This window comes from Neocloeon triangulifer, unplaced genomic scaffold, assembly GCF_031216515.1.
Source record: "Neocloeon triangulifer isolate White Clay Creek 2 clone unplaced genomic scaffold, ASM3121651v1 ptg000012l, whole genome shotgun sequence".
Taxonomy (NCBI): domain Eukaryota; kingdom Metazoa; phylum Arthropoda; class Insecta; order Ephemeroptera; family Baetidae; genus Neocloeon; species Neocloeon triangulifer.
In genome coordinates this window covers 1533195-1559284 of record NW_026775554.1, presented here as the reverse complement: position 1 = coordinate 1559284, position 26090 = coordinate 1533195, and the positions used below count along the sequence as shown (strand labels likewise).

Sequence of the window (26090 nt, the reverse complement as noted above, 5' to 3'; positions counted from 1 at the left end):
CGAACTACTTTGGCCACGCCCATTCCGCTCAGCTGGGAAAAGGAACGCTCCTTCTTGGAACGCTCGATTCGTTTTTGCAATCAACTTTTGCTGCTGGGGCGAATCCAATCACGTGAAAAACTTTGGGAAACAATGTCAATAATCGTCTTCACCGCCTTATCCGCTCTTCTTATCTGATCCTCCTCAATCGCCGCAGCACACAATCAGTCGTGGAGACTGAAAAAAGGGTGCGCGTGAATTGGTCAATCCGTCGCTAAAATGATTCAAAATACATAAAGTTTTGCTTTAACTTTGTTATTTGCTTGACATTTAAATTTTTTGTAGATTTTGCATGATCCTTTCACGCAGATAGACCTTTAACCATGGCTCTGGTGATTAAGCATAATCTAAAATTTTGGAGAATGTGATTGGTTTTATTAATCTCGGTGTTTTGTTTTGGTTCGCAGCAAATGATCCAGTCTATCAAGGACAGAATCATGCCGAATGGCACCTTGTTCGACCCGAAATTGTACGACGAGACTGGCTACTACGTTGGACTTGGTCTCGCCATCAGTTCCAGCATTTTCATCGGTAAACTTTTTCTTTTCTTGCCTACGGATTAAATTAATTGATCAATAATTTGATTTACTCAACTGGGAAACTGCTTTTGAATTCATATCTATAATAAAAGTGATAATTTAACAAAACAAAACATTAAATTTAAGAATTTTGTTATTTATAATATATTGTATATAAAAATAAACTTGACTTTTGGAGTTGAATTTGTTAAGAGAGGTTGGCCTTGGAAATTCAATTGCATAATAACTCGCTTTTTGCCTGTTTGTTTGCCTAATTTTCGTTTAAAAAATCTTCTCTCTTTCAGGCTCCAGTTTCATTATAAAAAAGAAGGCGTTGATTCGATTGAGCAGAACCGGAGGAACTCGAGCAGGCCACGGAGGATTCGGCTACTTGCGAGAATGGATTTGGTGGGCGGGATTCCTGTCCAGTAAGACTGAATTGTATTTTTCGCATGAAAACTATTAATTTTGTCCCTAAAATTTCAAGTGGGAATCGGAGAGGCGGCCAACTTTGCTGCCTACGCTTTTGCGCCAGCTTCAATGGTCACTCCTCTGGGTGCTCTCAGTGTCCTGGTTGCTGCCATTCTCTCTTCTAAATACCTCAACGAAAGATTAAATCTGCTTGGAAAAGTCAATTAAATTTGGAGTATTTGAAAAATATTTAATTGAAATAACTTCCAGCTTGGCTGTTTCTTGTGCATCATTGGCTCGACCGTGATTGTGATTCATTCCCCGAAAGAGGAGGAAGTGGAGAGTTTGGAGGTGCTTCTTGAAAAGCTCCAAGATGCATGTAAGAGTTTTTCTTAAAGAAAAGTTTAACTCAAAATGAAATTTATAATTTTTGCAGCTTTTATTTTCTACGTGGTGGTTATCGTCATGTTGTCCCTCTTCCTGGCCTTTGGCCTGGCGCCGCAGTTCGGCCACACCAACGTGGTCATCTACATCGCCATCTGCTCGGCCATCGGGTCTCTCTCGGTGATGGGCTGCAAGGGTCTGGGCCTGGCCCTCAAGGAAACCCTGTCCGGAAGAAGCAACGAAACTGGCAACTGGCTCACGTGGATGCTGCTCTTCACCGTCGTCTGCTGCATTGTGGTTCAGATGAACTACCTCAACAAAGCGCTCGACGTCTTCAACACGTCCATCGTCACCCCCGTCTACTACGTCTTCTTCACCACCCTCGTCATCGTGGCGTCCACAATCCTTTTTAAGGTTAATATCTCATCAGTAAAGAAAGAACAATGAAGGGGATATAAAATTCTAATCTATTAAATTTGATTTATCCCAATATTTACTTTCCTTGCTTTTTTCAAAAGTAACTTGTTGATTATTGCTCAATTTTGCCTGACAATTATTTTGAACAAACCTTATTCAGTAATTAATCTTATTTTTATAAATTAACATTGGTTCTTTGAGTAATTTTGACTAAAAGCTAACAAAACTTATATCTGCTTTTATTCGCACTTTAAAATGACTTAAGGAGTGACGTTGAATCTAGCAATTGATAATTTTAATTCCAATTTTAGGAATGGCAACACTTGGGTGCGGAAGACATCCTGGGCAACATCTGCGGCTTCCTCACAGTGATTGTGGCGATTTTCCTGCTGCACGCGTTCCGAGACGTCGACATCACGATGAACGACGTCCGAGGCATTCTGCGGCCCAAGGCCATGTCCGGAGGCGGCTACCGAGCGAATCCCGCCGCCAAGTACAACCCAGTGCCTGTGGACGAGGAGGGTCTGATGAGCCAGGACGAGCAGGTCGTCTACAGCAGCACGGGGTCCACACACGTCAGATGACGCGCCTCCCTCGGGCCCTCGTTGCCTCCCTGCATAGGCTAGCAGCAAACCGAGACCCCGCCCGCACCAGTATTTTGACCAAAATTAAACACAGACGTGCATCGGTGATTTTTTTACTGAAGCCAAGTGAATGTCTTTCAATTTGGCCTCTCTCGAACTGACTTAAGATGAAATTGGTTTAATTGCTTGATTTCTAAGGGTAGCTAAAAAAATATTTGATTAAATTAAGCTTTTTTTCAGAGACTTATTGTTTTAAATTGGAAGATTAAAAAAGCGTCGAGTATTGAAGTTGTATAAATTTCTTTATTGATTGTAAAATAGCTTTGCTGAAATAAAAAGCTATCACATAATATCATTTAAAGTTTCAATTATAAAATAAAATCCTCTCCTTGTAACTATTTATGCTCTGATGTGGCCAAAATAGGATGGCCGTGTTAACGTACAAAGCCCAGACATTTACAGAAAAGTGGCTTTTGAAGCTCAAAGTCTTGCTTTACAAAACATTCGAATCCCATAAGTACATGATTTTTCTGAACACATGGGAATATATAACTGAAAATATAAAACAATTCAAAAATTCATCTAATTCCCAATTAATTATTCAAATTCCAAATTAGGTCGAAAAGAACAAGCCCATCACCGCAAGTGGCATGATTTCTACAAAATTCAACGGAAATGATTGATGTGACGAGGAATACTGTAGTTACAAGAATTCGTGAACAGACAAGTTAATAGTGGCACCAAGGCACTTAAGAGAGTCCAAAAAAAGTCCACGAGTGTGCAACACAATTAGCTGACGATGCCAGCGTCTTTGGCCATGCCGTAAAAGGCCGACTGCTTCCTCTGCAGCAGGGCGTTGGGCGATTCAAACTCGATGATTTTGCCCTTATCAAGCACGACGACTCTGAAATTGAAAAATACCATCGATTAATTATCAATTAAGGATAACCTCAAATTGGGTTAAATCACCTGTCACTGTCCAAGATTGTGTTCAATCTGTGGGCAATTGTGAGGACGGTGCAGTCCTTGAACTCTGACCGGATGGTTTGCTAAAATTTTAAAACCAAAGCTTATAAAAATAAAAATTTTAAATAAGAACAAACCTGAATCAAATCATCGGTTTCGAGGTCGACGGCCGCAGTGGCCTCGTCGAGGACCAGCACCTTGGTCTTCCTCAGCAAAGCCCTGGCAAGGCAGATGAGCTGCCTTTGGCCGACGCTGAGGTTTTCGCCTCCCTCGGACACTTCGTGGCTCAGACCTGCAGGAAGACCCTTGACGAAATGCTTGAGGTGGGCGTGTTCAAGGGCGCGCCACACTTCCTCGTCCTTGTACTGCTCGAACGGGTCCAGGTTGAGTCGGAGAGTGCCCGAGAAGAGGACGGGGTCCTGGGGGATGATGGTCAAGCGGGAGCGCAGCGAGTGCAGACCCAGTTTGGCAATGTCCACGTTGTCAATCACGATGGAGCCGCCGGCCGCCTCGATGATGCGGAACAGACCCAAGGTCAGCGAAGATTTGCCGGCGCCGGTGCGACCAACGATTCCAACCTGCAACAAATTTTGTCACAATTTACTTTGCTTTTTAATTACAATTTTACCTTTTCTCCACCCTTGATGTCGCAGGAAATTCCGTGCAAGACCAAATCCAGGCCCTCCCGGTACCGAACTTGGTAATTATTGAAGACCACATTTCCATTGGCAGGCCATTCCTTGGGAGGTTTTGTCTCCGGGATGTCCCAGGCTGCTTCCTGAAAATTTAGCAAAAAAGTTGTAGTTCAGGCTAATTTTGAAAATGCTTCTTACTTCATCAAAACCTCAAGCCTTAAAATTTTGCATGCTTACTTAAAGATAAATTTTAAGGACAGCCCAAAAATGAGTCCTTACAATGTAAAATTGACGTTGAATTAACAAACCTGTTTAGTCTCTCCGTACTCCTTGATTCTTTCAACAGCAACAATGTTGGTTTCAACGTCCCCAGTCATTCTCACCAGCCAGTTCAGCGTTTGTGTGATCTAGAATGATATAGTAAAATTAAATAACCACCTTTTCTTTACTCGCTTTCCAAATGAAATACCTGCAAGGCATAGCTGACTGAGAGTCCAACCAAGCCGGGATTCATTGTTTCTTTGCCGAGAACGGCAAACAAGGCCGAAAAGAAGATGATCAAGTTGCCCACCATTTCCAGCCGAACCGCCAGCCATCTGATATTGGAAGGATTAGTGATTATTTTTTAGACAAAGCAAATCCGCACCTGTTGGCAATGATGCTGGGGTAGTAGGCAATTTGGTTGAAATCCACCTTTTGCTCAGACTCCTTCATGAAGCGGTCCTGAGCGCCATACGCCCTGATGGTTGAAGTTCCAGTCACAGATTCACCAAAGTGGGAGTAAATTGGAGAGCGCGAAACCGACTCCAAACGCTTCAGTTGTCTTGAGGTTGCAACGTAGAACCTCTGAAAATTAACAAATTTATTTATTTTCTTTGTCCGTTTCTTTGGAAATTTTACCTGAATGAAGTAGTAGAGAATTCCGATGGGGATGATCACAGCAAGGAAGATGGGGGTGGAGTAACTGATGACCACAATGGTGGCCAGCACCTTGAGTGGAAAAGAAAAAGAGATTAATCTCGAGAAAGTTTTTACAAAAATTTGGAAAGAGCGCGATTTTGTGTTCGAAATAGCGTGTAAAGCCTTTAAAATTTTGCATTGTCAGACAGAACAACAGGCCACATTTACAAAAGTTAAGTTCTTTTTGATTATAACCAAATAAATTTCCAACTTTGATGGCGACGCACGGAAGGACTGACCTTGGTGACTATCCAAATAATCGAGGCCACGCGTTCAGGCAAAACCGAATCGACCGTGTACATGTCATTAGAAAAACGAGCTACGATCCGGCCTGCGGGGGTCACGCCGAAAAAGGCCATCGGCGCGCCCAGCATGGCCCTGAGGGCTTTCGCGTGGATGGGCACCGCCGCCAATATGGCTCCGTACCAGGCCCCCAGGTCGGAGAACAAAACCGTAATCACTGTGGAGCATTTTGCAGCGAATTTGTTCGGGACGCAATTTTCTGAGCGAAATAATCGAGGGATGAACGAAATTTAGCAAGCGGATCAGGCCACACTAGAGCAGAGTTTTCAGTGATAAAATTCAAGCAGGAGCAGAGAGGTTGCGACTATATTATTGGTAAATTATAAAAAAATTATATGAAGAATAAACAACAATAATAAATAAAATTCTGATTTGTATGAATAGACGTGTGATGAAATGAAATAGATTATGAATTAAAAGATTCAGGGTTGTCGAGCTTTGTCTGACCAAACTTTCTTTAGAGTCAATTTTAGCCTCTTCTTCAGTCCAGATTTGGAAACGAGAGAGACGAACCTGGAAGAGGCAGTAACAGAGATCACCGACGCTCATGGGCAAATTGTGGTCGACAACGTCAATGTCTCTGCCGAAGCGGCTCAAAATGCGGCCCTGAGGATTGGTTTCGAAAAAGGAGGTCACGGGCGCGGCCAGCATCCTTTTCAACATGAGGGCGTGCATGTGAACGGCAGCCCGCTGGCCGCCGATCCACGGTTCCAATTGGATGAAAAATGCCAAGGATGCTGAAATTCGGCTAGATTTGTAGCAAAGGAAGGCAGAGCTGAGGCTAATTACCGGAAATTTAATATTTGGGATGAATTTAAGCAAACTAAAACGTGCTCAGACAGAAATTGAAGAGGTTGAAAGAAATAATGAATGAATTTTTTTAACCGATTTTTGTCTATAGTTTTTTTTTAAGTAATATTTATTTGGTAACCCAGCCAAATCCACCATAATTATGACGTCACGTTTTGCAGAAAGCAAAAGGAAAGCGGAGAGTTACGTACCCTGAAAAAGGTAGCGGGCAACGCTTGCATGATCTGCGGAAGGACAACGTCACAGGTGTCGATGTCTTTGGAAAACCTACTGAGAACTCGCCCGACCGGGGTGGTGTCAAAAAAGTACATTGGACACCGCAGAATTCTGTTTGTCATGTCCATGTGCATTTTTTTCGCGGCCATCAGAGTCCCGAGAAAAACGACCAGCGATCCCAGAAAAACGAATACAACTGAAAATGTTCGCATTAATTTTGTTTTGCTTTTAATTCAGAGAAAACCCCAAAACACGGCGTTTGGCTGAATTGTCATTATGCTGCTATCATTTTTTTTTTTCAAATATTTTTTATATAAAAAAAAACGCAGACGAAATTGGTATATTTTTTTTGCGGAATGTTGATTTAGCGAAAAGCAAAAGCATGAGCAGGAAAGGCGGGGGTTTGAACTAACCTCAAAAAGACAGTACACACAGTCGGATATGTACATGGGCAAGTTATTGTCGACGACGTCGATGTCTTTTGAAAAGCGACCGACAATGCGGCCCTGAGGCGTGGTGTCGAAAAAGAGCATGGGCGCCCTGAGCACGCCAAAGGTCATCAGGTCGTGCATGCGGCGGGCGGCGACCCAGCAGGCGAGCCGAGGCGTCAAGTCGGAGAAAAACACGACCAACCCTACGAACAGGCCACGCGCCACCGGTCATTTCAGATTTCAGATCCACACACCGCAGGGACGAAAAAGAAATGAGTGCATCAGGCTCCGAATTTTGAAAGGTTTTACAACCACTTGGTGCCGAAAAGGGGTTTTTGAGCTAAAGAATTTATTTCAAATGGTATCCCTGCTGGTGTTAATTAAGTTAGGGTGAACTAAAAGCATGCGCGGGTTAGTGGAAATCAATCGCGATTTGGATCTGTAAAAAGAAGAAAGGTTAATTGTAAAGGAAAGAAAGGATTCACTGCTCTTTGTCGCCAAACCACGGAAACCAAAATTGCGAGGGCCCATATTTGTCTGTGTAATAAATTTCCTCGGGAAACGAAAATATTTGTAAATTTCTGCAAATTTCGTCTCGGCCGGTGTCCTCCAAATTTACATACCCTGAAAAATGCGGTCGGCCACGCTTTCATGTTCTGGGGCAGGGATAGGTCGCAAATGTCCACGTCTTTGCCAAACCGACTAATAATTCTGCCCGACGGCGTCGTGTCGAAAAATGACGACGGGCACTTGAGAACTCTGCCCAACATTGTCCTGTGCATTTTTCCCGAGGCCGTGATGGTCCCGATATTAACGGCCAGCGAGCCAAGAAACATGCACAAAACTGAAATCATGGAAGAGCATCGCAACACTTTTCTCAAAACCGTGCGTCAACGTGGATGTGTGAAACCTCCAAAGACTTCGGTAGTATTTATATGGAGAAAAAGTATAATGTAAGAAGGTGATAAATAGTCTTTGTGAAGTGTGAATGATTTTCTTACAACGAATTAAGAGGAAAAGATTCAAGAATTGCAAGTCTCCAGTTCTACCATCTATAAGAATCGACAGAGCTTTGAAGCGACAAGAACGAAAGAAGCTCCTAGCTTTGAATATTCAAGCGTGGACAAAAATGATGATTTTTTTTTCTTTCTAAATTTTCGAAACAATGGTTTCCTTTGGATAAGCGGAAGGGTTCTTGTTTCAGGGTTCAGTTGCTGCAGTTTCATTTTTTTTTTAAATCAATTTTCATTTCGGTAAAACGGAAAGCGGGAAGAGACCTACTTTAATCACGTGGTTCGGCCACACTTTCATGAGCAGTGGCAGCGTCATATCGCACATGTCAACGTCCATCGAGAATCGACTCATAATTCGACCGGCCGGCGTGTAGTCGAAGAGCGACAACGGGCACCGCATTAGGCGTCGCAACATTCTCTTGTGCATCCGATTCGAGGCTAAAAGAGTTCCGAGGAAGGCGCCTAGAGCTCCAAAGTAAATGCAAAACGCTGCAAAATACAGCTCATGAAATACAATTTTTTTAGGCGATCCGATGCAGCTTTTTAATTTCCATGAGAAATGCGGTTTAATTTTTTTTTTTTTTAAATAATTTATCATGTTTTGCTTTAAAAATTGGTGCATGCTTTTAGTAGATGTGGTTCTGTTTTGAATGAAAAATGATTTTTCTCGTTTCCCGTCGGTGGCCAATCAATGCAAGAGAGAGTCTCAAAGGATGTTTTTCGACCTACCCTGAAAGCCATGAGAGGCACCATTCGCATGTTGCCCGGCAAAGTGTTGTCTAAGACGTCAACGTCTTTCGAAAAGCGGCTAAGGATTCTTCCAATCGGAGTCGTTTCGTAAAATAAGATTGGGTTTCGCATGAGGTTCGCGAGCACCCTTTTGTGCAGAAGGTTAGCGGCGCTCAGAGTGCCAACGTACAAAGTTAACGAGCCAATGTAAACGGTAAGGGCTGAAACAAAATGACGCATGCAAACGAGCGGTCATCACAGTGTCAAATTCAAGAGTTGGCCACACCGAAAGTTAAAAAAAAGAGCTACAATTGTAAGTAATTCAACACAGTTCAAAAAAGTTAGGAGGAAAAGGGAAGAGTTAAAAAGTGAGCCGAGAAAAACCATTTGTGCAAAATTTGTTGGCTGAGAAATGTGATTGTTTGTTTGGTCTTTTGTTAAAATGCTTTCTGTTTTTTTTTTATATTATATTTTTAAATTATTTCACCTCAAATGCGAGTGATGAATCCAAGAAGCTTTCCGTAAAACAAAACAAAAAATGATGGGAACCCCTTATTGATCGTAAATTCAAATATCAGAAGGGCAATCCTCATTTGTCAGAATTTCATGTATCAGAAAATTCAATACATAGATTTGAAAATTATTAATAATTTGCAATAATTAAAAAAAAAATAGCTCCTATTTGCAGTAAAAATATGATTTTATTACGCCAATTTGGAGTTAAATTAGTACAACCATTTATTTGCAGGAAATATTAGGCTTCAATGGTGAGAATAAATATTCAAAATGTTTAATAATATGCACCAGACTTAAAGTTAATCAGATTAAACTCTAATTTTTGCCAATGAGGAGCTGTATAAATTGCATGTAACCCTGCCTAAAGAAACCAAATTCAGCATGAAAAAAATGAATAATTTATAATTGGCAAATGAGATTCCTTGAATGACTAGCTTTTAGTAAATTTGATAATACAGAACCATTTCATAATATTTCTAAGTATAATATAGAAAATTCTGACAAATGGAAAACAAAATTTCTGATCAATAATGGCGACCTGAAAAACTTTTCCTGATTTTTCTTAGTGATATTCGCATGCCAAGTTGTTCTGAATGCGAATAATCCCTCTCCCAATTCCTTTTTTCAATCCTGCCCTGCGTGACATACCGAAGCGATAGTAATGGGGACACCCTTGAGCAGAAAGGGAAGCATGTAGTCCAGGGTGTCCATGTCTTTGGAGCATCGGTGCGTGATGCGCCCTTGCGGGGTCGTATCAAAGAAGCTCATCGGCAGCCGCAGCACATTGCCCACCATCCAGTGATGCAGTTGCCGAGCGGCGCGCAGACCCCCAAGCATCGACAACACAGACGGCGCCGTCGTCATGATCGCTAAATTTTAAACCAGTTTCTTTTCCTTTTTCAAAGCGGAATGATTTCGAGTGAGGGTTCAGCAGAATTAAGCGTCTCGCAAAAAGCCCAACACGGAAAAAAATGAATACTTCGGCCTTTGGTTGTTTTTTCTGACAATTGGACGGCCTGATGAGTGGGCGAAATTAAGCTGAGTGAGACAGAAAGCCCGCCGCGGTACCTACCCCAAAGAAGCACGTGGTCCAGCCCCGCAGGGTCATGGGCAGGACCGTGTCCATGGTATCAACGTCTTTAGAGAAGCGGTTTAGCACACGGCCCAGGGGCGTGATATCAAAGAAAGAGATGGGATTTCGCATGAGATTGTCCAGCATGAGGTTGTGGCAGCTGTGCGAGGCTTTGAGGGTGCCCATGTATGTAAATAGGGAGGCCACAAGCACGGTCACGACTGCAACATAGACACACCCAGGTTCGCGTCTTTAGCTGGAAATTCTTTTTTTTTTGTGCCACGACCAAAACAACAAAATATGAAAGTTTTGCCGGAGAGCAGGTGAGGTGGATTTTGTACAGACAGAGTTAGTGAGTGGCTTTGAACGATTAATCAAAAGAATTAATTAATTAAAACACAGTAGAAAAGACACTACCCATTGAAAATGAATGAACAGAAAACACAGAAAGCATTTTTAAATTAAAGGAAAAGTGCAACAAATGATTTTTCTGGCAAAACACACACACATATTCAGCACTTGCTCCACATTGCTTGATGTGCTTGGACGTAAAGCTTTTATTAAGGTTTTGTACCGAGAAAAAACACATGAACCAGCCTCGCAGGAGCGAGGGCAGCGTGTTATCAATGACGTCTACGTCTTTGGAGAAGCGATTGAGAATTCTGCCGATTGGGGTGGTGTCGAAGAAACTCATTTCGTTTCTGAACACATTCGACAGCATGGAGCGGTGCAGTTTGACTGCAGCACTCAGTGTAGCAAGTGCCAGGATGATGCTCGGGAAGAAATTGAAAACCGCTGAAATTTACTCGGTTAGTCACAAGTCTACAGCATGCAATCCTAAGTTAGTGCGCCAGTGCATTGGGGGGAGCTACTCCATTAATTTGAGGGATCACATTTGAAATAATATTAATGGTGTTTGAGTCAATTTATGAGTGCAGATTTGAGAAATTGGATTATTTGATCAGGTTGAGATAACAAGCGTGGTGAAGAAGCATTTAAAAAATTTAAGCCCATTTTCGAGCATGCGATTTTAAATTTACTTGTTATCTCAAAAGGCGGAGGATTAATTTCAATCGAGGCTTACCTTGGCCGATGCCCAAACCCCCATAAACACCTAAGTACATGTCCCTCTCGTTGGGAGGCAGTGGCTGCGTGGCATTGTACGCAGTTTGAGCGTTCGACCAAATCGAGAGCCAAACGTTTGTGCCAATCGAGAATCCTTGGTACAGGACGTTCAGAAATAGTGTGGCGACAGTGAGGAAAATGCCAATTGACATCAGGTAGTGCGCGTACACATCCCATTTGACCTGCCAAGCGAAGAAAAAATGTAAACTTGATTTAAATTTATGTATTAAAAACAACTTACACTTCCTGTCTCAGACTTTTCAACTTCGATCAATTTCTGTCCAACCTTTTTCTCAGGTGGGACAGAATTTTCCTTTGAATTTTTCCTGCGTCGAACCTCGGATCCATCGAATGATCTCGACAGTGATCCAGTGAGAGAGGCAGAATCACTCGACTTCTGTCTGCTCAACTGTCTCTGCACACTTTCAGTGCCCAGAGTCTTTTCCAACTGCTGCTTCACATCCTCAAAATCTAAATTTATTCATGTTAACCAAAATTTGGCACTTTTCAATTAAAACTGCTAACCAGTTCCATCTTCCTCTGCTCTTTCTTGGATGTGCTGCAGGAGGAACTCGGCGAACGCTCCCTTCTTTGCAATCAGCTCATTGTAAGTACCAACTTCGGAAATTTCTCCATCCTTGAGGACCACAATGTTGTCCACGTCGGGCAGATAAGTGATGCCGTGAGTGACCAAAATTCTTGTCTGGAGTTAAAAATCAAATATAAAAAGTTTATACGAATATGGTAAAATGAAATTTACCTTTTTCTTCAACAACCCCTTTGGTCCGAGGACATTGTCGAAAATGTGTTTGCCCACATGACTGTCCACGGCGCTGAGAGGGTCGTCGAAGAAGTAAACGTCTGCATCATAATAAACAGCCCTTGCCAAGCTGACCCTCTGTTTCTGCCCGCCAGACAGGTTGATTCCCTTTTCGCCGATTTCAGTTTGGTCTCCTCCCGGCAGCATGTCAATGTCCGGCTTCAGAGCGCAGGCCTCCACAATTCTGTTGTACTGGATGTTGTCCAACACCTTGCTGAAGGTGATGTTATTCTGCAGAGTGGCGTTCTGGATCCACGCCTGCTGGGAAACGTAGGCCATTGATCCCTGCAAGAAAAATTAAATTACATTTTTAATATTCGATTAATAATTTTGCACCAAACCTTCGTATTCACTCGGCCGGTGATTTTCTCCATTTCTCCCAAAAAGGCGGAAACAAGGGAAGACTTTCCAGAGCCGACCGTCCCCACCACAGCAACCAAGCTACCCTGCTTGCACCTCATGTTGATTCCCTTCAAAACCGGGCTTTCATCCGGTCCCCAAGAGAATGTGCCATTTTCCATCACAATAGGATCAGCTGAAATATTTCAATTTTAGTTTTTTTACTACAACTCTTTGTTTATCTCACATTCAGAGGGATCGTGTCCAACGTTGGTGGGGTCTATTTCATCCATGTTCATGAACTTGTTGAGACGCTTGACAGACACGCTGGCCTGCACCATGCTGGAAATCATCATGGGCAACATGGACAGAGGGAATCTGAGCATGTTGAAGAGTGAAAGAGAGACAAAAGCGGTTTCAGAGTCCAGAATATTATCGTCACTGGACAGGACGAAGACGGCGAAGGTCACGAGGGAGACCAGGAAAGGGGCGCACGCCCACACAAAGGAAGTTCCGGCATTCAGATAGGCCGCCTGCTTCAGCACTTCGATTTCCTTGTCGCGGATCTTGAGGATTTGCTGCTCAAAGGACGGTTCCCATGCATACAGCTTCAACACCTTGATGCCACTCAAAATCTCATTCATCAACTTGACACGCTGGTCTTTGTTTTTCATCTGCCTGATTTGCAACGTCTTGATTCGGTTCGCGATGAAACCGTTGACTGGGATCAAAATGATCATGACGGCCAAACCGGCAAAGACAGAAGGTCCTGTTTAAGCAAATTAGTCTCAAAATTTCTTTTCTTAATTAATTCAACAAATCATACCCAAAATCTGATACAGGAAGTAAAGAGAGAGCCCGATCTGCAGGGGTGCAGACCACAACATGTTGAGGTAGGCGGTCAGGTCCATAAAGCGTTGAGCATCAACTGACATCAAATTTACAATTTCTCCCACAGTTGATTCTTTCCTGGCCGAGTTCGACAATCTCAAAGCCTAAATTCAAATGAATTTGTAATTTTTATAATCTTTTTACAAAGGTTTGTTTACCTTTCTGTAAATGGTAGAGATGAGGGCTGTTCTGACACGCAGACCAACTATGAACATCCTGTTGAAATACTGCGACAAAATGATGGTCTGCAGCGAGGCAGTGACGAACATCAACACGGCATAAGTCATGCCTCTCCACAGAGGCTCGTCTTGCTCGACAAAGTTGATCAGCAGCCTGAGAAGAAAGTCAATTTCAATTATTCCTTTTTTTATTGATAATAATTACTTCAAAAGCTGAGGGTTGACAAATCCAAGGAGGTCCTGGAGGAACTTCATGAAAGAGCCGAGCAAGAAAATCGGGCCAAACGCTTTGCAAATGGCCGGAACAATGGACGCTTGATTCTTTTGCTTGGTCTTAGGTTGAGCTGTGCTGAACTCTACATCAAACTCGGCATTTCCAGAAGTCTTTCTGAATGACGCCTTTGGTCCATTGGTGCTAAAGTAAAAGATGAATGAGTAATTTTTTATAAAAAAAATCAACTTGGAAAATCCAACTATTTCATAAACACCGACTCACCCAAAATTAACCCAAAACATCCTTGAGTGCGTTGGAATTTAAATCTCAGTGAAAAGCAAAAACAAACCATGCAAATTTCCCAAAATTAAATGCATACCTTGCAGCTTTTTGTACAGACTGATTCCAGTACTTTTCAAATACTGGCACCACATAGGCGGAAGTGTCCAGAGGATTCATGTTCCACAAATCCTTGTTTTCCAGCGGCTTCCTGAAGCCAAGCCACGCCAATTTGTCAAACCAGCTGAATGTCATCCTTGACAGAAACGACGAGCGAGCTTCAGGACACATGTTCTAAAAATCCAAAATGAAAAAAGGCAAACATTACGTATTACAAAAACTCACATCCACTTTGGGATATTCGGAGAATCGAGGTGGAGCGTCGGCAAAACCATTCAAGACCAACATGACCAGCACCAGAGAATAGTGAATCAAGTAAGTCACAAATCGGAAGTCGCCACTGGCGTAAACCACGTCTTCTTGTGCAAGGTCACTGCTGGAGAGAATCAGGGTGCGGAACTCGAAGGCTCCGCAGATGGCGAGGTAGAGCCAAAATTGGAATAAGAGGCCGGAGGTCACCAGGCCCTTCCTTCGGTTGGCCTCTTGAAAAACAAGGACCAGAATCTGAAATTGAAAATAAAAAATAAAAATCCAAGTTCGCAGTAAACAAACCTTTCCCTTACAAATGAAATGGCCAAGACGATGGGCGTGACATAGTCAACAGGGTACGTTTCAGTGCTTGATGACTGAACAATGGCGTAAATAAGGTCGACAATTGCGACAACTGTCAGGGCAAAGGTTGCAATCTGAAAAGCAAAAAATCAATTTGTATAAAATGTTATGTAATCAGCAAAAAATTGACAATGCTTACAAATTTGGAAATATTGAGCCACGTGAAAGGAACGTCTTTATATCTGCTCTGCAGGATGTAGGAAACTTCGAAAATTGAGAAGACCCAGAGGAAGGCACATGGAATCCAAGCCAACACCGTCCTCTCGAAGCAAAAGGTGAAGTCGGGAATGGTGTCGTACTCGCTGGGCCACGTCTGATTGATGTCCTGTGAACACAAATTAAGTTTCCGTCAGAATCATGCCGTGTCATCCTTGTCAAGGACACGGTGCGAGTTTTGGTGAAGATGATGCTCATCCCATCCATGCAGCAGCACAAAAAATAGGCAACAAAAATGTTGCGGCAGGTGAATTTTTAAAACCAACTCTTGATTTAATTTCAACCCGCTCGGGTCTGATTTTGCACTTTAATTGCGCAAGAACATTTCATAAACAAGAATTTCACTAAGAAAAGCGATATTCCATAAAAGAAAAGCCGAAATCTCACCCAAAACTTGGAGCCGCAGAAGCCGTCCATCCCGGCGTCGGCCATCTTTAAGGTCACCTGACGATGACGTAAAAAGGGGGCGTGGCCTTGTTGTTTCTATGGTTCCCTCACGAGACTGCTGCAAACACACAAGCGAGCCGAGTTAATTTTTAATTTACGCTGCTTTTACGCAACGCCTCGACACAAGACCCGATATAATCACAATTAAGTTAATTTTCTAAACTTAAATTGAAAATTTGAGCAAAATCAACCCAGTTTTAAGTGCGTTTTGATAAGATCAAGATTGCTCGTCAGTGAATTTTGGCACAAGACGATGTCGGCGAAAACGAACAAAGTCTTGTTGGAGGTGGACAGGGGTCTTCTGGAGAAAAAGCTTATGATTGAGGTGAAATTTTTGCATAATTTAAAAGTGAAATGTAATTTATCATTGTCTCGTATAGGAGCCTCATCACGCTTTTGCCGCCCCTAACGAAGAGCTCGAGCGACTTTTTCCAACGCCTGAACGACCTGAACAGCCTTGCAAAATCATTCAACTCAAACCAGGTAATGACAAATAATATTTTCTAATTAAAAACTAGGCGTTGTACGATTAAAAATCAAATTATACGTTTGTGAAATCTTTGATGAATAATTTAATTTAAAAATTAATTTAAAATTTTGACAAAATTTATTCAAAAACTGCAGCCATGGAGATTTAAAAATAACTGAGCAGCGGTGAAATCTAAAATTTAAAAGCAAAGCGATTTCCCTGCCCCTAGCTGAAAATTAGCAACACCTTCACACAGCAGTTCTGCTTCGAGTGATGTTAAAATTGCACAGGAAGCGAGCAATTCATTTTTTTTAGGCCATTAAATTGATGCATAAATTCAAATATTGTTGCTCAACGTTACTCAATATATAAAAACAGAATGCAGTGATTCGATAAAGAAAAGAAGTGAGGCGATAAGGGGCAGTGTGTTTTTGTTCCACACGTCTCTCGCATTAGCTTATCAGAGAATAGATTTTGGCCAAACTAGAGCGGCCTACTCGAAGAACTCAAATAGGCCGCGGCAATAAAATATATATAAAAAGTGATGAATTATACTTAATGAGAAACACGCGTGCAAGGACGGATGCATAATTTACCGACTCGTCAATACCAACCGAGGTGAAATAAAATTGATCGGCTCAACAAAGTAGTCACGAGACTCGCCGAAGCCGCAAATGTGCGAGGGCGTCGAATTTACATCAGCTGACCAAATGCTGATTAATTTTCAAGAGATGAGCCGCTGCTCTTACGGAAGGAAAATGAAATGGTTGAATTTGTGTTGACTGTTCAACTTGACAGGGAATTGAGTTCTCCGCCAATTGACTTCTTTGATTATTTTGTTTGCTCTTCAGCACGAGCGTTGTTTGTCGCAGTGTTTATTGCTCAAGTGGCAGCAACCGATTTAAAAATAACTTTTAAAAAGTCGGATATATTTATTTTCAAATTAAAAAAAGCAGTAAGTAATGAACAATGTGTGAGGCTCTTATTATCGTGATTGCCTTGAGAGGAGAGGTGTGTGTTGTTGATGCAGCGGCAAATATTACCATTTATCACACAAGCAATCAGTGACGTGTGATATCGAAACTGTTTTTGCAACGTCAGTTTGCAGTTGTAAATTAATTAAAGCCAAGTATGGGATCCGACTATAAATGACCATGGGAAAATTTCCACAAAGGAGGAAATTTCCTCAATAATTTTTTTTTGTATTAAAATTTTAAAGGTATTGGAAAATTTAAAATCTATTATTTAAAATGTAGAGTAATTTAATTAAAATAAATTTCCACAACAAAAATTATCAATTATCCTTTTTTTATAAATTTTTTAAATAAAGTGATATTAATTTGAATATTTTTCGCTTGAAATTACCTTAATTTCCCAACAAATTGTTTAAAGATTTAAAAAAAAAATTGCAACCCACTTGATCAGCCGCAAAGTCCAAATTCGAGCACTTTTTCTTCTTTTCACACCCTCGATGTCGGTCTTCGGCGGTTCCGCGACTGATGCTCCTCGTGAGGCGGCTTTTCGCAGTGCACAAGAGCGTGCGAGTGAGGCAAACTAATTTATACACAAGCGCGTCGCCGCGATAAGATAGACGAGCACCCACTCCGCCGATAGAGGGTTAAGCACCACGTGGACGCGCACGCCTATCTCCTCGCCTCTTGCACCACTTGCGTCACAACCCTTGCACTTTCCCAGGGATTTGCATGTCAATTTTGTTGTTCGCCGCCGCAAAACAAGTGGGAGAAGAAATCAAGAGCTGTTGACCTCAACTTCCGACTCGCTCATTCAAAACCTCAGGTTTAAAAATAACAAAAAGTGCAAAAACAATTATTTTGTTTTTAAATAGAAATATTTAAGAATTCACTTCCTTTGAAGACTAAATAAATTGTCTTTTTAAAGCCAAAAATTGTGTATCTTAAATTTAAAAAAGTTGTGACTGGATTTTCAATTAAATTTATTTGATGGTTAAAAGCAGATGAGCTTCCAATCAATCCGTGTTTCGGAGCTGAGGGCAAAATTTTGATTTATCTCATTTAATTTTGTTAACTTATAAAGTTAAGTAGTTTGTAATGAATGCTTCTTTTTAGTATTTTCTCAAATAAATTCACAATCTTTGGGTTTATTCTTATTTTATTTCCTTACAATTGGAATTTCTGAATACAGGAATATTTTTTGGTGATGTAATAATAATAATAAAATAGGAAAACCTTTCTCAGGTACTATCACAGGTTAAGTAGGAAATTGGTGAATAATTTAACTAATATTAAAAATGGAAAATAAATTGTCAGCAAAGAAAACCTATCCCAGTTTGTTTCAAAGGTTTTTCTATAAATAAATTTTTTATCTAATTTCGAACAGGGTTTCAATTTTATATTGATAAGAAAAAAATGGGATATTAATTTAAGCTGAAACCACTTATCAGTGATAGCTTTAAGCATCATTACAAGGTGCAATTGAAAAAGATTTTTCAATAATCATTAAATTTTTCAGCAGCTTTTCTCCTCTGAAAACCAGCAAATTACGTAATAATTCTGTTATGTAACTTAAAAAGTTAATTTTTTTTACAAATTTACTCTTAATTAATCTCCCTTGTCTGTGGTGCTGGAGTCGACAGTGTAAGCGCAAAAGTGGATGAAATTGTACGACCTTTTGTGCCACAATTTGACCTTTTCGTGGCCGGCGAAGGTCGCCACCCTGAGCTCGCCGTCCTTGCCCTCTTCCAGCGGGTACCTGGCAGGGTAGGTGCCCGCCCTGTGGAAAACGACCTTGGCCACTTTGCGCACCCTTTTGCTCTTGAGCTGCACCGGCTGCCGAAAGGGCACCTCCACCTGCGAGTCAAAACGCACCTCGCCCTTGAACCTGGTGATGGACAGCATTTCACCTTTGGTGCAGTTGTACAGGAAGACGGTCAGGTCCTCGTCGTACGTGTCGTCGGTGCAGTCTTTGGGGCGAATCTGCCATTTTTTTAGCAAATAAGAATTCATTTTATTTTGAAAATAAGACAAATTTCAAAAATAATTAAAAAAAAAAAAATTCTGCACTTTTGTTTATTTTGGGGTTATATAAAAACCATTTGCTAAAATTTGAACTTGCAAAGGGAAAAAAAATCATAATTTTCGCCCCAGAAATAAAATCTAACTTTATCTCTCCAAATTATGTAATATATTTTGATTGGGATTTTAAATTTTGTTTGGATTTTCATAAGAAATGTTGCATATTTACTTGGGTAGGGATGACGACACCCAGCTGGGTGGAAAAGAAGTCGCCGCTGGAGGAAAAGGCCATCGCAAAGACGTCGTAGGTGTTTTCAAAGTACTCGGATTCCAAGTGCAGCAGAAACATTTCGTCGCTGAAGGCGAACGCACAGAAGCTGTCCACCCGCGGCTGTCCGCGCTCCTCCCTCGTCGGACACAGGCCGTCCACCTCCGTCCGGTTGAAGAGGGCGACGGCCTCGTCGTCCGTCAGGACGTCGTCGGCCAGCGGGCCCTGGTTGAGTTCCTCGTCGCTCATGGCCAGGAGGCGGAGGTGCGGCAAAACGGGACGCAGCAGGTGGCGCACCGTGTCCCGCGAATTGGTCAGTTGCCGCTTGTCCATCTGCCGCTCGGCCCACCGCAGACACGCGTCGTACAACTCGTACTCGGACGCAATCGACAGATTTTCTTGCTGCAGCAGCGTCACCAGACTGCTCTCGGACACCTTGCGGAACTTTTCTCTCATCAAAAGTTTGGACGTTTTCAGTTGCAAAATCTGTAAACCGGAATTATTAGAAAATGTGAACAAATTCAAGTTTAAAGTGCAATAAGTCTGATGTGTATCTTAAATTTCCTTTTCCTAATTGTCCAGACGTATGAATTTATTAATTTTTTTTTTAATTGAAGGCAATGATCAAATACTTTAAAAGTAAGCTTGGAATAATATCAGAGATTCGCCTTATTTCGCTAAATTAATTTAAATCTTGTCTTTATTTCAATAAACTCAAGTTTTAAAAGCAACTTCTGCTAACCCAAAGATTCAATACGCTTTTGTTGGGAAAAAAAAGAACCTTAATTCGACTCTAAAAGATGCGAATTTCATTTTATCAGTTTTGAGGTTGTCATTAAAAAATGGTTGTGCTTCTTTTTCAGAAATGTAAAATAGCGACTGGTGAGGGTCTTTAATTCTTAATTAAATGAAACCAAATTAAAAAATTTATACAGAACCTTCACGTTCTGGAAATTTTCAAAGCCAATAATGAAATTTTACATTTTTGGTATTAAATTGAAAATGTGTTTTTACGGAATCGCTCTTCTCTTTGTCTATCCTTTCGATTGCCTCACTTGCAGAGCCGTTTGATACAACTGCGGCTCGTCGTTGTCCCGCGCGAAGTCGAGGCAGAGCCACACATTGTTGGGGTAAATGTTGGCCCACAAGTAGGCCCTGCACTGGTTCCGCAGCTCCTCGCACAAGTTGTACTTTTTGGCAGCGTACAACAGGCCGCAGCACTCGTCGAAAGTCTCCACGTACATCTCGCCGGTGTACGCGAACCTGCGCCAGTCCAAATGTATCAAATGAATTGGCCAATCGGCCTGGCTTATTTTTCAAACTGACCCGCACATCGACTCAAAGGCCACAGGGGAAATGTCTTGCACGAAGATGGGCTCGTCGTCGTCCAATGGGTTGTCCGGACGGTAGAAGATGTGGGCGAACACGTCGCTCACTCTGGCCAGCGCCAACTTGTGACAGGTCACCAGCTGAAATCGGACACGCCGTGACGCAACAACAGTAGTTTCAACATCAAAATTTAATTAGGCAAAACAATTCATTAGTAAATTTTAAACGAAATTTCCTTTTGTGAACAAAATTGAATAAATTCCTGCTGAAATCTTTATTAAAAAGTTTAATTTTGGCCTTACTTACTTATTTATTTTATTTCACCATCTGCAATGGGGTGATATAAACGTGATTTGGTGAAACTTTTATCTATCATGGTTGCGCCAATTTTTAGAGAAAAAAAATATATTTTAGAAAAATCCCTTTTAAAAAATGTCAAATTTTGATAATTCAGTTCCCCCAGTAGATAAAAATTTTCTTCTGTCTCCTTGGAACTTAACAAAACCAATGCTGATGTAGAGAAAAATTACCATCAAGATTAATGTGGCCATATTTTTGCAAAAGCCTCTCCTTTTAATGAATTAAGAGACAATAATAAAGTAATAAATAATATAATAAACAAATAAAAAAAAAACACATTTGCACACTTACGATTTAACATGAAAACTTTGATTTTATTTATTTCAATAAATAAATTTAATACTGCAATCCCTAGAGCGATTCAATTTTATATTTTACTGCTAAACATTTTGAAGATGATTTTAAATTGTCATAGAAATTTAAACAGAAATAAAAAAAGTTTGATAAAAAGTACCTGCAGGTCTGCATCGTTTTGGCCAATGAAAAATCCAATGTCGTGGAAAGGGCCCAGGTCGGCGAGGAACCTGGTTTCGTAGGTGGACCTTTTCCTCCTGGGCGTCCTGGGCTCGTCTGAGTCGGCGCTGTCCGAGCGGGACGAGTCCCTGCTGAGGCTCATCGTGCAACTGGTGCCGCTCAATTTCGCCCCGGTTCTCTGTCTCTGTGTGGCGGGGGCAGCGTGCCAACTTTTGTTCGCCGTTTAATTGGCACACGCGCCCCGCGATCGCCGCCCAATAATTACATCTCGCATTGAATTAAAAACTAAAGAGTTTTATTGTCTGTTGTAAACGCGGCGTTCGCGCCTCGATCACGCCGCTCCAGCCTGCAGAGATCGCGTGTGAATGCAGCGTTTTCTTAATTGACCGAAACGAGCCCAAAGTTTTATTATTATTGAGGATCTTGCGCAACTAATTAATAAACAATTGTGTTTGTTCCGCGCACTTGCAAACTCATGTATTTTGGGATAATTTTATACAATTGCACACGAAACGCCGCCGACGAACCGCAAAACTATTTGGCTCGGACTGAAAACAAAAGCGTGGCGTTCACTCTGCCAGGGTATTTTTACCTCATATCAAACCAATTCTAGACACAAGTTTAAAGTTTTAATGAAAATAGAGCTGTCTACACGCTTGATTTACAATCCCAGTTTTTCAATTCAAATGATTAATTTTAAAATTTGTGGTTATTCCATTCATTTTAATTTTCTAAAATTTATTTTTAAAAATTTGAAAATATTTTGTCTAAAAAAAGTTATTTACAGGTTTTATGTAGAAATTTTATAAAAAAAAATCTATAAAATCCACAAATATTATTAAAACTGAGTATTTTTATTTTAAATAATATTTCCCCCAGGCATCTCTACATAAAATTAAATATTCGAAAGTATTTCGAAAAAATTTATTGCACCATTGCCGGCGAGAGAGATTTTTTTTTTTTATGTTTCATAGGATTTAAGAAAACTTATATATAAATTTGCATTTTGCCGCGGCCGGCATTAGCATAAACGCTTCGAAATAAATATTTTATTTGCAGCCCAGCCTGAATGTTGCATGCCGAGAGCTTGCATGTCTTGGCCGGTACTGCGCGTTATTTCCTCTCTTTGGCACCTGTTTGAATATATTTTCTATTATTTATGCAGCGAATTTCACCAAAGTATGGATTTTTGATTGCAGGAATTTGCGTGAAGGCGCGCGCCACCTCTGGAGAGAAAGTTTTCCTCAACCTCTGCACGTCCGAGGAAATCCCACAAACCAAGGACGTGTCCGAGATCGAATTGGCCCAGATTTTGAATTCGGATGACCCTTCAACCTTCAGAGTGCCGATGAGCCTCGGAGAAGGAAGATTTGAAAAAGACAAAAGTACGCATTTATTTGAAAGATTAAATGAAAATTATTTCATGTGTTTGAATAATAATAAAAATTTGTAATTCTTCAGATTTTTCCACTAAAGTAATTTTAAATTGTAAAGGTTTCTCTAATTTTTTCTGACAATATGAATAAATAAATTAATAAAGCTACCAAAATTTAAAATTATTGCATTACAGCGGAATTTTAGTTGCTTTTTATTTTCCATACATTTTATGGTTTATGAATTTCAAATCAGGCCTTAAAATTTGCATAAACTTGCAGGCGGCCAGCAGTGCCAAGTTTTTGACATCGCCATTCATCCCAAGACCCTCCAGAAGGTGGAAAACAATGAGCTATTTAGGCAGTTCATCTTGACGGCTGCCATGGAAGGAGTCCAGAACAAGTACAACGTGGCGCTCAAAATTGGAGGTGATTCGAGGAAAACGCTTTCAATAATTCATACAAAAAAAAACTCAATTCTATGTCTATTCGCAGAAGTGACTATTTTGACCAAGAGAAAAAGCATAGGCACGCCCAAGTCCCAGCGCATCCGCTCGGACGGCCCTTCCACCCCCGCTGGACCCCTGATCTCGGAAATCTGCCCCGCGCAGGCCAACGACCTCAAACCGCGCACCAGAGTGCCCAAGTACAAAATCACGGGCGAACCAGCCAAGGGAAAACTGCAGACAATGGTCGCCGAACTCACCTTGCCCGAAGTGGTTTGTTCAAATAATAATTTAAAAAAAAGAGAATTGAAACTAATTAAGAATTTTCAGGCGTCGTCTGCTGAATTGACTGCGGATATTGGGGAGGATCGAATCTTGGTGCAGGCTCACAAGAGTAACTACAAATTGGACGTTTTTCTCCCACACTTGGTTGACCAAGACGCAGTGACAGCCCAATTCGACAGAGATTCAAAAGTAATCGAAAAGAAGACTAATTATTTGAATACTTAAATCAATGCTCTAACAACTTGGAGGAGGATTTTTACTAGAAATAATGTTTATTAATTAATTAATCATAATAGTTTCTTTTTTTACGATTTTATTCTCATTCTACCAAGGAGCTTCCAGAAAACTTGATTTCTAGTTGAATACAAAATTAAATATTAAAACAAAAAGGAGCATTGTCGTGATCAGACAAGGCGATTTAAGAAAGCAGTAAAAATTGATGCGATTATTTGTCTGCCAAAATAAAACGCTTTTGCGTGCTGAAAAGTCAAGTGCGTAGATGCATATCAAAAGTTTGTGTGTCTGTCTGTACGTATCTAATTTTCTCACGGCGAATTGATGGCCGCTGTCCAAGGCGGCAAGGACCTACGCCCACTGAATGCATAATTAAAGGCCGCAATAATTTTGTGTTGCAGATTCTGACGCTGTGGTTGCCGGTGAAGCGAGTTTTGGCTGCAGGACAGTGACGGAGCCGCCCTCACCCGCCACTAGCTGCATTTCTCATCAACTGCCCACACAAATTAAAATTCCAAAAATTCCTTCCTAATAAAAAGTAAAATAAAAAGTTTTATTATACTTCATTATTGTTTAATCTTGACAAATCAAAGTGAAAAAGTTGCGTCGAATAAAATTTAAGGATTTTAGCAAATTGCCAGCACGAGCTGTTAATGGAAGCATTTACGTGTTAAGTTTGACCTCTGTCGGTGAGTTATCCTTTTAGAAAGGCGGCACAAAGAAATAGTCGAAGCAAGCAGCCTCACTTTTAAATAGTTGAGTGATTAAGCCTTTTCATACTGTGGCCACTTCTTTGCCTGTCATGAATTCATTAGCGCCTATTTTGCTGCGCCCGACCGACCGTCCAAAGTAAAAAAGATTCTCCAAAAGTACAGCTGCTCCTGCCTTTTATTTATTTAGCTCTCTCGCACGCCTTAAATTCACAATTTCCATCATTAAGAGCAGGCGCAGTAAAAATTTTTGTCCTTTTTTGTCGGTGGCGAGTTGCTCGGCGAATTTCTCGGAAATCATATCAGCGTCTGTGAATTTTTTTGCCGAGAGAAGGAGTTTTCGGCAGCGTTGTCTCCAAAACTTGCGACATTTTCAGCCAGAGGCGCGCAAACAGGATGCTCGATCAGCTTGAAATTAAGAATCAAAGAAATTTTTTATAAATCTAATTTATCGATTTTGTAACAACGTTAAGATCTAATTTCCTGTTTAAAAAATTTACAATTTGAAATTAATATTGTTGAAATTCGAGGTAGATTTTAATTTATTTTAGAAATATAATTTAATTTCCTTTAAATTGAATGTTATTAGCTATGAAAACAGTTGGATGAAAATAAAATAATTATAAATTGCAAAAGTTTTTATTTTTCATTTAATTCTGGCTGAGCGTCCTGTTTTTGAATTATTTAATTTAATCTAAAATTCCTGCAACAAAAATACTTACTTTTTACTTTCACAGAGCATATTTAATTCAAACGAGATATTTGTTTTGGAGCAAGTCGGTTTTAATATTAATTGATTACCGTTTTTATTGTCAACAAAGCGGGCGTGATAATAATTTCCGCGAAATACGCGGTCATTAGGCTTAGGTGCCGATGAATAGGCTGCAAAAGCCCGATCGCGGCTATAAAATTGCGCGCGACTCACCGTTAAATCGCCATTAAAAAGAAAATCCTATTCAGCAAACCCGCCGGCTCGGTGCTAATTTACCACTTTAAATTAATTTCGTCCTGCATGAGTTCGTTGCCATATTTTAATTAGTTTAGTAGCCGGAACTTTAGATTTTATTTATTGGCCCGCTTGTTTTGTTCGGCTTCGTCCCCGAGTAAAGAAAAACTTCTTCGCACATCTGCCTTTTATTTCTGGGAAGAAAAATTGCACAATTTTTAGACAGGGAAAAAACGAAAGCGACCAATTCGCACGATTTTGGCTTCTTCGGAGATTTGTCTGTTGGGAGGCTCGAACGTGACATGGAAGTGGAATAATATAATTTTCTTTTTGCTGCGCTCATCTCGTGTGTGAGAAATTTTTCGGGACCGTCTCTCGATCATTTCCAATTGGTTTTACGATTTAATTGGCAGAAAAGAAAGTATTAATTTTGCTAAAAACTTACAAAAAAAATATGGCAATTCATGCGTTTGTCCATTTGTAAAATTTATAATCAAAAGAAATTTAAGTGGATTCAGATTGAGAAGAAATCCCAATCTGTTTTTGTAAAAATTTAGATTTCTAATTAAAAGTTCAAAATTAAACATTTTGATTTGTTATCCCCGAGCACTGGTTTTCCGCTCAGTTTCTGAATCTACATTAAATTTGTTTGGGAAAATTAAAACAGAAACTTGAAAAAAAATCTTATTCACATAAAAAAGTAGATTATCGTCATTGTAAAATTATGACTGCCTAGAATAATTTTCACCTATTTGTAGGGCTGGGGAAAATTTATTCGCGCCCCTTTGCTTTGTTGCAAAAATTACGGGCGAGGTCGCTGCACTCATTGTTTTCCTTCATAATTTGTGTCGCACGTTTTGTTGCACAAGAAATAGATTTTCCATGGAAGTGTCAAGGTTGTTGTTTTCCTTCCATCATAAGACGAGCGAGTTTTATGCAGAAAAATCACAATTTTGT

The 26090-nt window shown here is 40.6% G+C and overlaps 4 protein-coding genes across 11 annotated transcripts; 2 read left to right on the top strand and 2 right to left on the bottom strand.

Moving 5' to 3' along the window:
* The first annotated feature begins 18 nt into the window (after positions 1-18).
* LOC132197310 (magnesium transporter NIPA2) lies at positions 19-2701 on the top strand. 3 transcript variants are annotated; one of them, XM_059620528.1, is made up of 8 exons: positions 19-227; positions 325-371; positions 447-570; positions 863-985; positions 1045-1187; positions 1239-1347; positions 1405-1766; positions 2081-2701. In XM_059620528.1, the coding sequence occupies exons 2-8, from the start codon at positions 363-365 to the stop codon at positions 2351-2353; spliced, it is 1143 nt and encodes a 380-aa protein (XP_059476511.1). In that variant the 5' UTR covers positions 19-227; positions 325-362; the 3' UTR covers positions 2354-2701. The 3 variants fall into 3 exon arrangements, with proteins under 3 accessions (XP_059476511.1, XP_059476512.1, XP_059476510.1); XM_059620529.1 differs by lacking the exon at positions 325-371 and having other exon boundaries at positions 21-227; XM_059620527.1 differs by lacking the exon at positions 19-227 and having other exon boundaries at positions 234-371.
* LOC132197296 (multidrug resistance-associated protein 1) lies at positions 2637-17675 on the bottom strand. 6 transcript variants are annotated; one of them, XM_059620498.1, is made up of 24 exons: positions 17133-17675; positions 15187-15304; positions 14723-14908; positions 14535-14657; positions 14197-14475; positions 13952-14145; positions 13564-13773; positions 13338-13512; positions 13115-13283; positions 12536-13057; positions 12291-12484; positions 11890-12234; positions 11655-11832; positions 11371-11600; positions 11089-11311; positions 10005-10225; positions 4855-4944; positions 4601-4800; positions 4424-4550; positions 4263-4361; positions 3948-4097; positions 3457-3897; positions 3323-3402; positions 2637-3257 (listed from the first exon to the last, which is right to left on the bottom strand). In XM_059620498.1, exons 2-24 carry the CDS (start codon positions 15229-15231, stop codon positions 3143-3145), a joined length of 4596 nt encoding a protein of 1531 aa, XP_059476481.1. In that variant the 5' UTR covers positions 15232-15304; positions 17133-17675; the 3' UTR covers positions 2637-3142. The 6 variants fall into 6 exon arrangements, with proteins under 6 accessions (XP_059476481.1, XP_059476485.1, XP_059476482.1 ...); XM_059620502.1 differs by lacking the exon at positions 10005-10225 and adding an exon at positions 9581-9801; XM_059620499.1 differs by lacking the exon at positions 10005-10225 and adding an exon at positions 8417-8637.
* Positions 15270-24677, top strand: LOC132197317 (PIH1 domain-containing protein 1). The gene is made up of 7 exons (XM_059620543.1): positions 15270-15571; positions 15627-15729; positions 22339-22524; positions 22795-22941; positions 23008-23231; positions 23289-23432; positions 23879-24677. The coding sequence occupies exons 1-7, from the start codon at positions 15500-15502 to the stop codon at positions 23927-23929; spliced, it is 927 nt and encodes a 308-aa protein (XP_059476526.1). The 5' UTR covers positions 15270-15499; the 3' UTR covers positions 23930-24677.
* LOC132197307 (uncharacterized) lies at positions 17828-21313 on the bottom strand. The gene is made up of 5 exons (XM_059620522.1): positions 21120-21313; positions 20303-20445; positions 20032-20239; positions 18938-19462; positions 17828-18669 (listed from the first exon to the last, which is right to left on the bottom strand). The coding sequence occupies exons 1-5, from the start codon at positions 21279-21281 to the stop codon at positions 18295-18297; spliced, it is 1413 nt and encodes a 470-aa protein (XP_059476505.1). The 5' UTR covers positions 21282-21313; the 3' UTR covers positions 17828-18294.
* Positions 24678-26090: the final 1413 nt, after the last annotated feature.